The 11,166-nt window shown below is 40.6% G+C and overlaps 2 protein-coding genes and 1 long non-coding RNA gene across 5 annotated transcripts; all 3 read left to right on the top strand.

The window, feature by feature from the left end:
- Positions 1–627: 627 nt before the first annotated feature.
- On the top strand, positions 628–2,692 carry LOC141839018 (uncharacterized). Of its 3 annotated transcripts, XR_012602675.1 has the most exons (5): positions 628–1,088; positions 1,662–1,865; positions 1,947–2,024; positions 2,097–2,286; positions 2,393–2,692. It is a non-coding gene; the product is annotated as an uncharacterized LOC141839018 (long non-coding RNA). The 3 variants fall into 3 exon arrangements; XR_012602673.1 differs by having other exon boundaries at positions 2,097–2,692; XR_012602674.1 differs by having other exon boundaries at positions 1,947–1,999; positions 2,081–2,692.
- Positions 2,693–6,145: 3,453 nt separating this feature from the next.
- LOC141839016 (peroxidase 4-like) lies at positions 6,146–7,600 on the top strand. Its single transcript, XM_074726663.1, has 4 exons — positions 6,146–6,417; positions 6,499–6,690; positions 6,776–6,941; positions 7,005–7,600. The coding sequence occupies exons 1-4, from the start codon at positions 6,202–6,204 to the stop codon at positions 7,394–7,396; spliced, it is 966 nt and encodes a 321-aa protein (XP_074582764.1). The 5' UTR covers positions 6,146–6,201; the 3' UTR covers positions 7,397–7,600.
- A 99-nt stretch (positions 7,601–7,699) lies between these two features.
- On the top strand, positions 7,700–9,105 carry LOC141839017 (LOB domain-containing protein 15-like). Its single transcript, XM_074726664.1, has 3 exons — positions 7,700–8,280; positions 8,383–8,617; positions 8,702–9,105. The coding sequence occupies exons 1-3, from the start codon at positions 8,267–8,269 to the stop codon at positions 9,083–9,085; spliced, it is 633 nt and encodes a 210-aa protein (XP_074582765.1). The 5' UTR covers positions 7,700–8,266; the 3' UTR covers positions 9,086–9,105.
- Positions 9,106–11,166: the final 2,061 nt, after the last annotated feature.

Below are 11,166 nucleotides of genomic sequence, written 5' to 3' on the forward strand. Positions count from 1 at the left end.
AAATGATAGAGAGCAGGAAAGTATAGCAGGAAACATAGCAGGATACACGTGGCGGTCCACGTGTACCGTGCCACGTGTGCTGCCACGTGGATTTTCGATTTTCTCTCCCCTTCCCCTAAAATCCCGAAATCGAAACCTCTTCCGCCATTTCCCTCCTTCGGCTCGGCGAAAACCCAAACCCTAACCTCGTCTCTTCCTCCTCCTCCTTCGCGCCGTCTCTTCCTCCTCCTCCTTCGCCAGAGGCCGTCTCTTCCTCCTCCTTCGCCAGACGCCGTCTCTTCCTCCTCCTCCTTCGCCAGCTTCCGAAATCCCGTCCCGAAACCCTTTCCCTCTTCGCCGAAACCCTTTCCCTCCTTCGCCGAAAACGCCCGCGCCGCTCCCTCCTCCTCCGACGAACGCCTTTGCCTCTTCCTCCTCCGCGCCGAAAGTCCTTCGCCTCTTCCTCCTCCGACCGCCGAACGAAAGCCCCGCCGCCCTTTTTCCTCCTCCGACCGCCGAACCAAAGCCCTGTCGCCTCTGCCGCCTCCTTCTTCCTCCTCCTCTTTCGGCGAAAACCCCTTTCCCTCCTTCGGCGAAAACGCAAACCCTAACCCTCTTCTCCGCGCCGCCTCCTCTTCTGCGCCTTTTCTTCTCTGCGCTCTTCTCTGCGCTATGTTTCCTGCTACTCTTTACTGCTCTCTATCATTTCTGTTTGCCTAAACAGCAAGTGAAAGACGCGATTTTTGGTCTCAGACTTTCTTCCCCCATCACCCTTCATCGTTCGTCCAGGATCAGGGTTTTCTGACTGCGGTGGCAGTCCTGGTGGAGCACACGGAGTTCACCGGCAACTTCAACAGCATCACCGCCGAGTGCCTGCAGAGGCTCCCTTCCAGCAACAACAAGTTTACCTCGTCAAGGACGGATACAATGAGCTCCCTGGTCCCGATATAGATTATGTCGATTTTTGTGCTTGGTTATCATTCCTTACTGCTTTGGTCAAATTCAGCAATTCTACTTGCTAGTAATCCACAAGGAAGGAGGAGAATCTGTTCCTTCGATTTGGAATTTACGGAGTTCAATGAATTGCTAGTTTTGAATGAATTTACCAAGTACGATACAATCTTGTCTGATTCACATGATATGTTCCTATTATGAACGCAATTATTAATTTAGTGCTAAATTGAACAACTGTGTTGTTACTTGGCAGTGTATATTAGACACTAAATGACCTCTCTTATTATATATACATACACTAAGGTTGCATCTTGCCTTCCTTTGTATAAAAAATGATAATTTTTAATCATTGTCCGTTTTATTTCTGATTGCTACTCTTTTATAAACTCTGGCTTGGGGTATTATCTTTAAAATGTAAAGGTAGCTTCTTTATCTATGCATCTTAAGCTTAAGTTCTGTTGGTTGAAAATTAGGAAAAAAAGAGCCCCAATATTTGTCTGTATTTTAGTACAGTATTTTCTGATCATGATTGTTTTTAGAGGGATAAGATTCATGTGGCTGGTCAATGAAATGATATGAACATGCACATGAATGCTTGCATTTAATTTTGGTTTTGAAAATTTTTTCATTTCTTTTATTCGTTTGAATACATTTTGTTAGTTTAAATATACTGATGCATACATATATTGATTCATTGTTTAAATTTAAATTTTTACCGTCAAAAGCAGGTCCTAAAATTGTCATGGAGCTAGCAATGATTGAATCATGTGTGCCATTAAATGATAATGATTTACAAGAATTAGGGGATTCATCAAATAGTAAGGAAATTGATACTCCACAAGTTGGGATGCATTTTCCATCTGAGGAGGAAGCTCGTGATTTTTATAAAAAGTATGCCCAAGGTCTTGGTTTTGGTAGTGAAAGGAATTTGGGTAAAAATTAGTTTTTGAATAATCATGATTGTTATTTTATCAAGTTTAGACTGAATAATCATTACATTTCATCACTTGCAGGTTTCTGATATATGAATGTATGGAGAATGGAAGCCTTAAGGATCATCTTCATTGTAATTCTTTGGCTTTATTGGTTCGGTTATTAATTAGAAGTTGCATTTTTTTTTTTACTCAAATGCTTCATATTCATGCAGCACCAGGGAAGAATAGGTTAAGCTTGGAGGAACCTTAAATAACAAACTTCAAAAGCTTCTGGGAAATTGTCAATTTCTTTCTGAATTAAGCACAAAAAACATGTCGATTTCCTCCATTGTTTGTCCTGTTACAAGTATTTTTGTTCATCACTCAACATAACAATGCCTTTGTGGAATGAAAAGTAGGCACCTGTCCATTTTCTATTGTCAGTAACAATCCTCCAAAGAAATGCATGATTTCTTATCAATTGTTTAGATCTTCACATGTTACAAGTTTTTTATTGTGCTGAAGGATTTGACATCTGTATTTAGGTCTATGAGGATCGAGTGGAGTGCTTCAGAAATGAGAAAGGAGAAATTGTCTGTGAAGGACTGGATGAAGGACCGCGGTTTAATCGACCAGCTTCATCAGAAAAAGGATACAGATCTTCTTCCTTTTTGCAGATTAGAGAGCTTTAGATCCACAGCTTCAATCGACCAGCTTTAGATTCTTTTTGCTTAACAATCTTAGCTTTTGAACAAGAAAATTAATGGCATTTAAGTATTTGGTTGTGTATGATGAACTTGTTTCTTGTGAGGACAGAAATAACTGCAGGGACCAACTTTTGTTTGAGACTCTAATTGACCCCATATCTTTGAGTCACTCCTTTGGTTTTCTCCTACATATTTTTTCAGTTCTTCATGTTGGTTGTGCAGTTTTTGCCATGTTTCTTGTACTGAAACAGTGCCTGGAGAATTCTGATCACATCTCTTGGGAACTGACTGAATGGAGAAATTAGCCTGGCTGCATTCATCCATAACTTGATATCCACTGCATGAAAGCTCTTGAATCCCAGTATCAGAATCACCAAGCCCCTCATCGAGCTCATATAAGTTGCTGATGGGGTGGACTACAAAGTTCTTATTAGATCTTGGAAGATCAGCCCCTTCCGGATTTGTTAGCACCATTTCATCTCTAGAAACTGAACATAACTGAATAACATGTAGATATTGAGAAAGAAATGACTTTTGATCTGTGAAAGAAATGACATCATCCAAAAAAGATCATTCATATAGGAATCTTTAAAGCGTTGAAAATCAATATTTTTCGGATACAAAGGCATAGTGCCGGTGTTGTAAGAATTCATATTTTAAAAAACTGAGAAATAGACAATAAGATAAGAAGGTTAAAAGAGGAATCATAAGTGCAAAAAGAAAATTCCTTGTTTCAATCATGAAGAAACACTCAAGCAGATAGAAAAAGCATTAAGCATGATTCCAGTTTCTATAAAGCCAACCACTAGAAAGCCAATCCTACTGCATTACAAGAGTTGACAAATATCACACACACTAGAAAGCCAACCAATCTCTGCGCAAATGCAACACCATTATAAACTTCGAACAGAGGTCTAATATGACAATTTAAGCATCAAAAGTAATACAACTTAAGCATTTATAGCTTTCCAAGCATATTTTGCCACTTTTAATGTTCCAAGCAAAAACAATTATAACTCCAACTACAAGTTTGTGAAATACAATAAATTAAATTCAGTTATATTCATCTGAATAGAAAGCTACACGTGTGACAATCCACATTATCAAACACATCATCACCACAAATAGTTGTCGATTTCTTTTCTTTGTTTTATCCAAATCAAAGAGTAACTTGCAATTTTGGATCTTCAACTCCTTCATGGTATCCTCTACACTTTTGGTGTTAGCCTCTAACTCCTTCATTACATTCTCTGCAATTTTAGCATCATCCTCCAATTTGGTTATTCTTCTTAGCAATCCTGGTATTACTTGTGTTGATCTACTACACATCTCATCATCAACCCATGTCCAGAAACCACATCCCCCTTCATTCTGCAATTCCAAGTTATTTATGAGATTAAATGTCCATATTTTACACATAAAAAATTAACAAATAATGTTAACTTTTTCCTACCTCAAATAGTGAGCATATAGCAAATCTCCTTCCTGGGTTATCAACAGTCCACGAGGTGATGATTTTCGCCGTTAGTCCACATCTGCATTTCGGTGTATTAGTGTAGTACTTAGGTATTTTTAACCTGCAAGGACAAACATACTTTATAAATTACAAACTCCAAACACCACTAAAAAATTTAAACTTCAACAATATATGAATCAATTTGCATCATCACAATATTAACATACAAGAATGAGATTAAACAAAAATCAAGCTACCAACCAAGTTCAAACCTAGCGTTAGCTCTAGGTGCCTAATGATGTTGGCAAAAATGATTTAATTCTGAAACTTGAGTTAAACTAGTCAAGGGATGAGAGGCAAACTGCAACTTCCAGAATACAATTTGTGTCAAACTAGTCAAGGGTGAGACTAACAGCCAGACCTAAATTTCTAGAATATAACATAGGATTCTGCTGAGATTTTCTAGACAATCAACAAATCAGATAGTAAACCTTGAAAATAGATGGTGAATAATGTGCTCAAGTTAGCTTGCTGCTAAAATGGGAGATCAATGAAGGTAGCATTAAGGATTCCATGGATATCTGAAAAATCCTAACGACCACTTATACGTTTGTAGCATATCTAGATGCAAGTTTCCCTGTTAAGTGAAGGCGTTCGTCCTCCTCAGCTCACTGTTCATCGATCCATTGCTCGCTTGCTTCAGCTCTGCAGCAAGGAACCTGAAGAAACTCTTTTACATTTGCCAGTAAAGAATTCAAGGATTGCGATTGAGTAAACAAAGAGGCAAGCTGGTAGCTAGATGAGTGCTCCTGAAAGGCGAGCTTAAAATTGGATTTGGCTTTTAATGTTTTATACGAGCTTAAAATGAAGGTGATAATTAATTTTCTTTTATTTGATTTAATTTGATTTTTCAAATTCTGAATTGTCGATCCCACACTTAGAAACATATATAAGAAGCGTCTCCATATTCATACTCATACCTGTCGGCAAGATCGGTAGACAAAATCCCGCGCAGAGGCCGATCGGACGAGGACGAAGAGGCAGGTCGCGTTCGGGGAGGCGGCGGGAGGCGACAGGGGTTTGGTTCGGCGGTTGGAGGAGAAAAGAGGCGGCGGAAGGCGACAGGGCTTTGGTTCGGCGGTCGGAGGAGGAAAAAGAGGCGGCGGGGATTTCGTTCGGCGGTCGGAGGAGGAAGAGGCGAAGGACTTTCGGCGCGGAGGAGGAAGAGGCAAAGGCGTTCGTCGGAGGAGGAGGGAGCGGCGCGGGCGTTTTCGGCGAAGGAGGGAAAGGGTTTCGGCGAAGAGGGAAAGGGTTTCGGGACGGGATTTCGGGAGCGGAGGAGGAGGAGGAGGAAGAGACGGCCTCTGGCGAAGGAGGAGGAAGAGACGGCCTCTGGCGAAGGAGGAGGAGGAAGAGACGGCGCGAAGGAGGAGGAGGAAGAGACGGCGCGAAGGAGGAGGAGGAAGAGACGGCGCGAAGGAGGAGGAGGAAGAGACGAGGTTAGGGTTTGCGTTTTCGCCGAAGGAGGGAAATGGCGGAAGAGGTTTCGATTTCGGGATTTTAGGGGAAGGGGGAGAGAAAATCGAAAACCCACGTGGCAGTCCACGTGGCATGACACACGTGGACCGCCACATCATTCCTGCTATGTTTCCTGCTATACTTTCCTGCTCTCTATCATTTCTGATTTTTAAAATCGATTACTAGTGATTACCATCTATCTGAAATGATGATTCATGCATCAACATGAGTTTACTTTGATCACTTTGCCTTTTCCATGAAGCATTCGATTTTCTATAAGCTCTCAGTATTGTTTTGATTGCATATCTTCTTCCTGCAACAAACTGAATCACAAGGTTGTGTGAATGGTGATTAGGGTTTGTATACTGATGACTAAGTCAACTAGGCTGGCAAGCAAAATGAACAGAAGAAAATGACCATCTATCCTCCCAATCAGCACCTTAAATGGTCGGCATTGCTATTGACTTCCTCTAGAAGGCATGCATCCAATAATTGCTTGAGAACGTGTTTGGTAAAGACTTCTCAAATTAGAAATTACTTGGATAATCTAGTTGTTCCTTCAGGATAATCTATCAAAGATCCATCCCTGCTTTCTGAAGTTGTTCTTCCCGTGCCATGCTGCTATATATACAACGAGCTCGAGTTCCACATCCATCACAGAGGGCGAGAAGGAATGCATATGGCTTCTTCTCCCAAGGCCTTTGCTCTTCTTCTCGCACTCGTCCTCCTCTTGGGAACCTCCTCTGCTCAACTCTCTACCAGTCACTACAGCTCCTCCTGCCCCAGCCTCTCGAGCACGGTGAAAGGCGCGGTCCAGTCCGCCATTAACAAGGAGAAACGGATCGGCGCATCTCTTCTTCGCCTCTTCTTCCACGATTGCTTCGTGAACGTAAAACGATCCTCTTCCCCAAATTTAAGCTTTTGATCACGAATCGATCTTGATATGGCAGCAGGGCGTGAGGCATTGCAGGGCTGTGACGGTTCGATCTTGTTGGATGACACCTCGAGCTTTACGGGGGAGAAAACTGCCAATCCGAACAGAAACTCGGTGAGGGGCTTCGACGTCGTCGACAGCATAAAGACTGCAGTAGAGAACGCGTGCCCGGGCGTCGTGTCCTGCGCGGACATATTGGCGATTGCTGCAAGGGACTCGGTTGTGATCGTAAGCACACGTTCCGACTTCTCCTTCTCCACTTTCACTCGATGAAAGAACAAGGTTGCTCATCTGTGTGTATCTCTATATGTAGCTTGGAGGACCTACTTGGGATGTGAAACTAGGGAGGAGAGACTCGAAGACAGCAAGCTTATCGGCTGCTAACAGCAACATTCCCCCACCGAATGCTTCGCTTGCCAACCTCGCATCCTCCTTCTCAAACAAGGGCCTCTCGACCAGAGACTTGGTGTCACTCTCTGGTAAGTAGTAATTAAAGCTGAAACTTCTTCTTCTTCCTTGGCCACTGAATTTGGGCATTGCAGGTGCCCACACAATTGGACAGGCAAGATGCACCTCTTTCAGGGCACACATTTACAATGACACCAACGTCGATCACTCCTTCGCGCAAACAAGGCAGTCGAACTGCCCGAGCACACCAGGATCCGGGGACAACAGTTTGGCACCGCTGGACCTCCAGACTCCCACGGGCTTCGACAACAACTACTACAAGAACCTGGTCGGCAAGAAGGGTCTGCTGCACTCCGATCAAGAGCTCTACAATGGCGGATCCACCGACTCGCAGGTGAGCTCCTACGGCAGCAGCCAGAGCTCCTTCTTCTCTGACTTCGCGGCTGCCATGATCAAGATGGGGGACATCAGCCCCCTCACGGGCTCCAGCGGTGAGATAAGGAAGAACTGCAGGAAGATTAACTAAACTGTTACGATTCTGATTCGATAAAAATAAGCTTCAGGTTTTGCATGAAAATGTTTTCTGATTGAATGAAAGTCAAACAGAGCAGCTAGCTTAAGAAGATCAAGAACAAACGTGTTGATTTTGAAAGTGTCAAACTTTGTCTATTTTCAAGCAATTAACTCACAATAAATGGTATAAGACGACTCTCATTGAATGTTAAGTTCACATTAGAGCTATCTCAACTAACTTAGCCCATGCAACTCAACACAGAGTTGGCCCATAGACTCAAATTTTTATAGAACAGAACAAATGATGTTGGGCATTACTACTTTTTCTTTTTTCCAAGTTGAAAGTTTTTTCATGACTCTTTCATTGATCTCCTTTCGGTATGGTGTTAGACGTGCTCCTTTTCTCTTTTTCCCGAGACGAAACACTTTTTTATTCTGTTCAAAAGAAAGAAGAAACCTTTCTATAAAATTTTGTCATCACCACCAACATCAACGTATATGGATATATATAAACACACACAAAAATAACACGACTGTAACCTGCGCTGTTATTGCCCCTAGTTTTGATCGATGTCCTGCAGAAGTCAACATCTTGGAGAAGAGATCCACGTGAGGAGCAAGCAATCGCTGCCATGGGAGTTGAGAAAAATACAATAGAATAAAAGCTCCTCCTCTGCTTCTTCTTTCCTCCTTCCTCATGTCTCAATCCCTAAACTGTGTTCTTTCTCTTCTCCAAGCTTCTATGCTCCGTCATCTTCCTCCAATTCCTTGGCTCAGCAATATTGTTCTCTTTCCATGATATGAACTCATCTACTTTCCTTTAACACCTCTCTTTGCCTCCATCCTTCTTCTCCCATAGTCTCTACAAGAGGAGCATGCCTCAATGTCCTCCCCAAGGTACTGTTATTCTTGTTGTAATTAATCTCCAACCTCGAAAAGAAGAAGAAGAAGAAGAAAACCTTTTCTTCCTAAAGGAATTGGTGTTTATTTCTGGCTCAGGGAGAAGGTCAAGAGGGAAGTTGAAGCTCTGAACGTCCCCGACCGAGCCAACGGCCGGCAGCTAGGCGCGGCCAGAACCCTCAACACCATCACCCCCTGCGCCGCCTGCAAGCTCCTCCGCCGGCGGTGCGCGCAGGACTGCCCTTTCTCGCCTTACTTCTCCCCGCACGAGCCCCAGAAGTTCGCCTCCGTCCACAGAGTCTTCGGCGCGAGCAACGTCTCCAAGATGCTGATGGTCGGCCGGTCGCATGCAATCCTCTCTTCTTAATTTGGTTTTTTCTTTCCCTGTGTGTATTGAATTCTTCTAAGTCGGAAACAGGAGGTGCCTGAGCCTCAGAGGGCGGACGCCGCCAACAGCCTCGTGTACGAGGCGAACCTGCGGCTGAGAGACCCGATCTACGGGTGCATGGGGGCGATCTCGGCGCTGCAGCAGGAGGTGCAGGCTCTGGAAGCAGAGCTCAAGGCGGTGAGAGCAGAGATCCTGAAGCATAAATACAGGCAACAGGCCGCCGCTAACAATGTCATTCCGACGTCGGCCTTGCTCGGTCCGTCGCCAGTCGTGGCTGCACCGCCGCCCACGGTGCTGCCGCTGCCACAGCCGCCCCCGCCGGCCGTTCACGTCCTTGATGGTGTTGCTGCTTACCGTTCGATTCATTCTCCGAGCTCCATTGCCAGAGACCACAATGTTTCATATTTTGGTTAATCAAGTTACAGTGGATGATAGATAGCTCTGATTTCTCTTTTCTTTTCCTTTGATTTTATCTCGAATAAAATGGAGTTCATGAATCCTGAAACTCAGAGATCAAATCTCGGGGGAACACAGAATCCTTGGGATGGAAACTAGAAACAATATAAAATGAACAGAGAATGCAAGCTAGTGAGAATTAGTGTTAATATTATATTGATTCTTCGGAATCTGCACAACCACCGTGACTTCATTGATTTGTACTGTAACTTATTTTACTGAGCCTGAGAAGATGGACCACAGAGAGGATGCTAGCTTATTGCCATTGTTTTCAAATTGCATTAAACTCGATCGGAAGAACTTTCGCAAGAAATATTATTTGTTGTTTATTATACATGAAGAATTGTGATGATGATTTATATTAGTCGTTGCAAATGGTATAGAATTCAATCTCTCTTGAAAAATCATAGGTATATATTATCATTAAAAGGTGATGATTTGACCTACTAAAAATAAAATATTTTATTCTAATATATATATTTTATAAAAGACAACAAACATTGATATAAAATTTGTAGATATATATATATATATATATATATATATATATATATATATATGTTAATTCTATTAAAATAATTAATTTTATTTACCTATTAACCTACCCATTTACATTCTCCCGTCTCCACTCATCCGGTTAGTTTGGGCCAATTAGTTTGTGTGTCGTACGACCTAACTAATCCAATGGGCTCAACTAGTCTCTTTGTACTGATCAACTTGTTCAACCCATGTAGGTCACGTAGTTTGACCATTTTTGTTTTACTAATTCGTATATCTGATAAATTTGATCCCACGAAGATAGAGTTAAGTATTCGATTAAAAATCGAATTGAATTAATCAAAATCGAATTGAACTGAATTAATTCAACTTGAATTGAACGAAATTTTTTCGAACTAACTGAACTAATCGAATTTTCAAATAAAAATCAAACAAATTTAACCGATAAAATATCGATTAATTAGTAGAAAATCAAATTAATCAAATTTTTTAAGTATTATGAGAAGATTTACCGATCAGTTAGAAGTTTATAGATTCACTTGAAAATTTATCAATTATTTTTTTTATTTTGATTAATTTGATTTACTCAAATAAAAAATTTTAAAATTAAAAAAATTAATTTATTTTTTAAAATTAAAATTTTAAAATAATATAATTAAAATTTTAAATTAAATCAATTCAATCAATTTATTCGATATAATTAAATTTTTACTCATCCCTACCCCTCTGAAATGCAAAGTGCACTCTGAAATGCAAAGTGCAACGTGTAAACGAGCATCAATAAAATTAGAGTTTAATTTTATCTTATTTATTTTGAGTTGAAAATAGTGTCATTTAATATGGCACGGAGATTAAAAAATATCTACCATAATTAAGGATAAAAAACTTTAATCTCCTAATCAAATTTAATTTGATGGGATTTGGTCCTCTGTCATCATGGTTGCTTCAACTTGTGGCATCAAAACTCGAGTGTTTATTATTATTATTATTATAATATCACCCACAGCTGGTACAACAAACTTTGAAATGTGAATTAATGTAAAGGGAGTACATGATGATCATGTGAAACTTTTAAATCTAATTCAACTATATATCATTAAATTTTCTTATATTTTAATATTTTTAATATTAACATTCTTTTATTATGAACGAGACGACTTGGTGGGATAGTTAGTTCATGTTGACCTTAAAGTTTGAATAGTTGGTTGATCGCTCTTAAAAGCCATATTGATGGACACTATTAACGTAACATAGAAAATAAATAGTTTTAAAATAAATAAATTTAAGGTCAATTTATGATTAACAATTGAGTTTTTCTATCCCTCCCAATCCTCCCATTGGCCATTGGAAATTGACTTTTTTGTTTCCCTCTTTATTCCATACTTCTTCGGAACCAATGGTCAAAACTAGTTGAGTTCCACGACGCTAAGGATAATATAGAAGCATCAATTGTAATTTTTGCAAATTAAATATCTAAATTAAATAATTTAGATATTTAATTTTTATAATCTGATTAATTTCATGAATTCCTATCAGATTAA

This window comes from Curcuma longa, chromosome 11, assembly GCF_044706935.1.
Source record: "Curcuma longa cultivar G26 ecotype Majalengka, Jawa Barat chromosome 11, ITB_CL_G26_1.1, whole genome shotgun sequence".
In the NCBI taxonomy this organism is placed as follows: Eukaryota; Viridiplantae; Streptophyta; class Magnoliopsida; order Zingiberales; family Zingiberaceae; genus Curcuma; species Curcuma longa.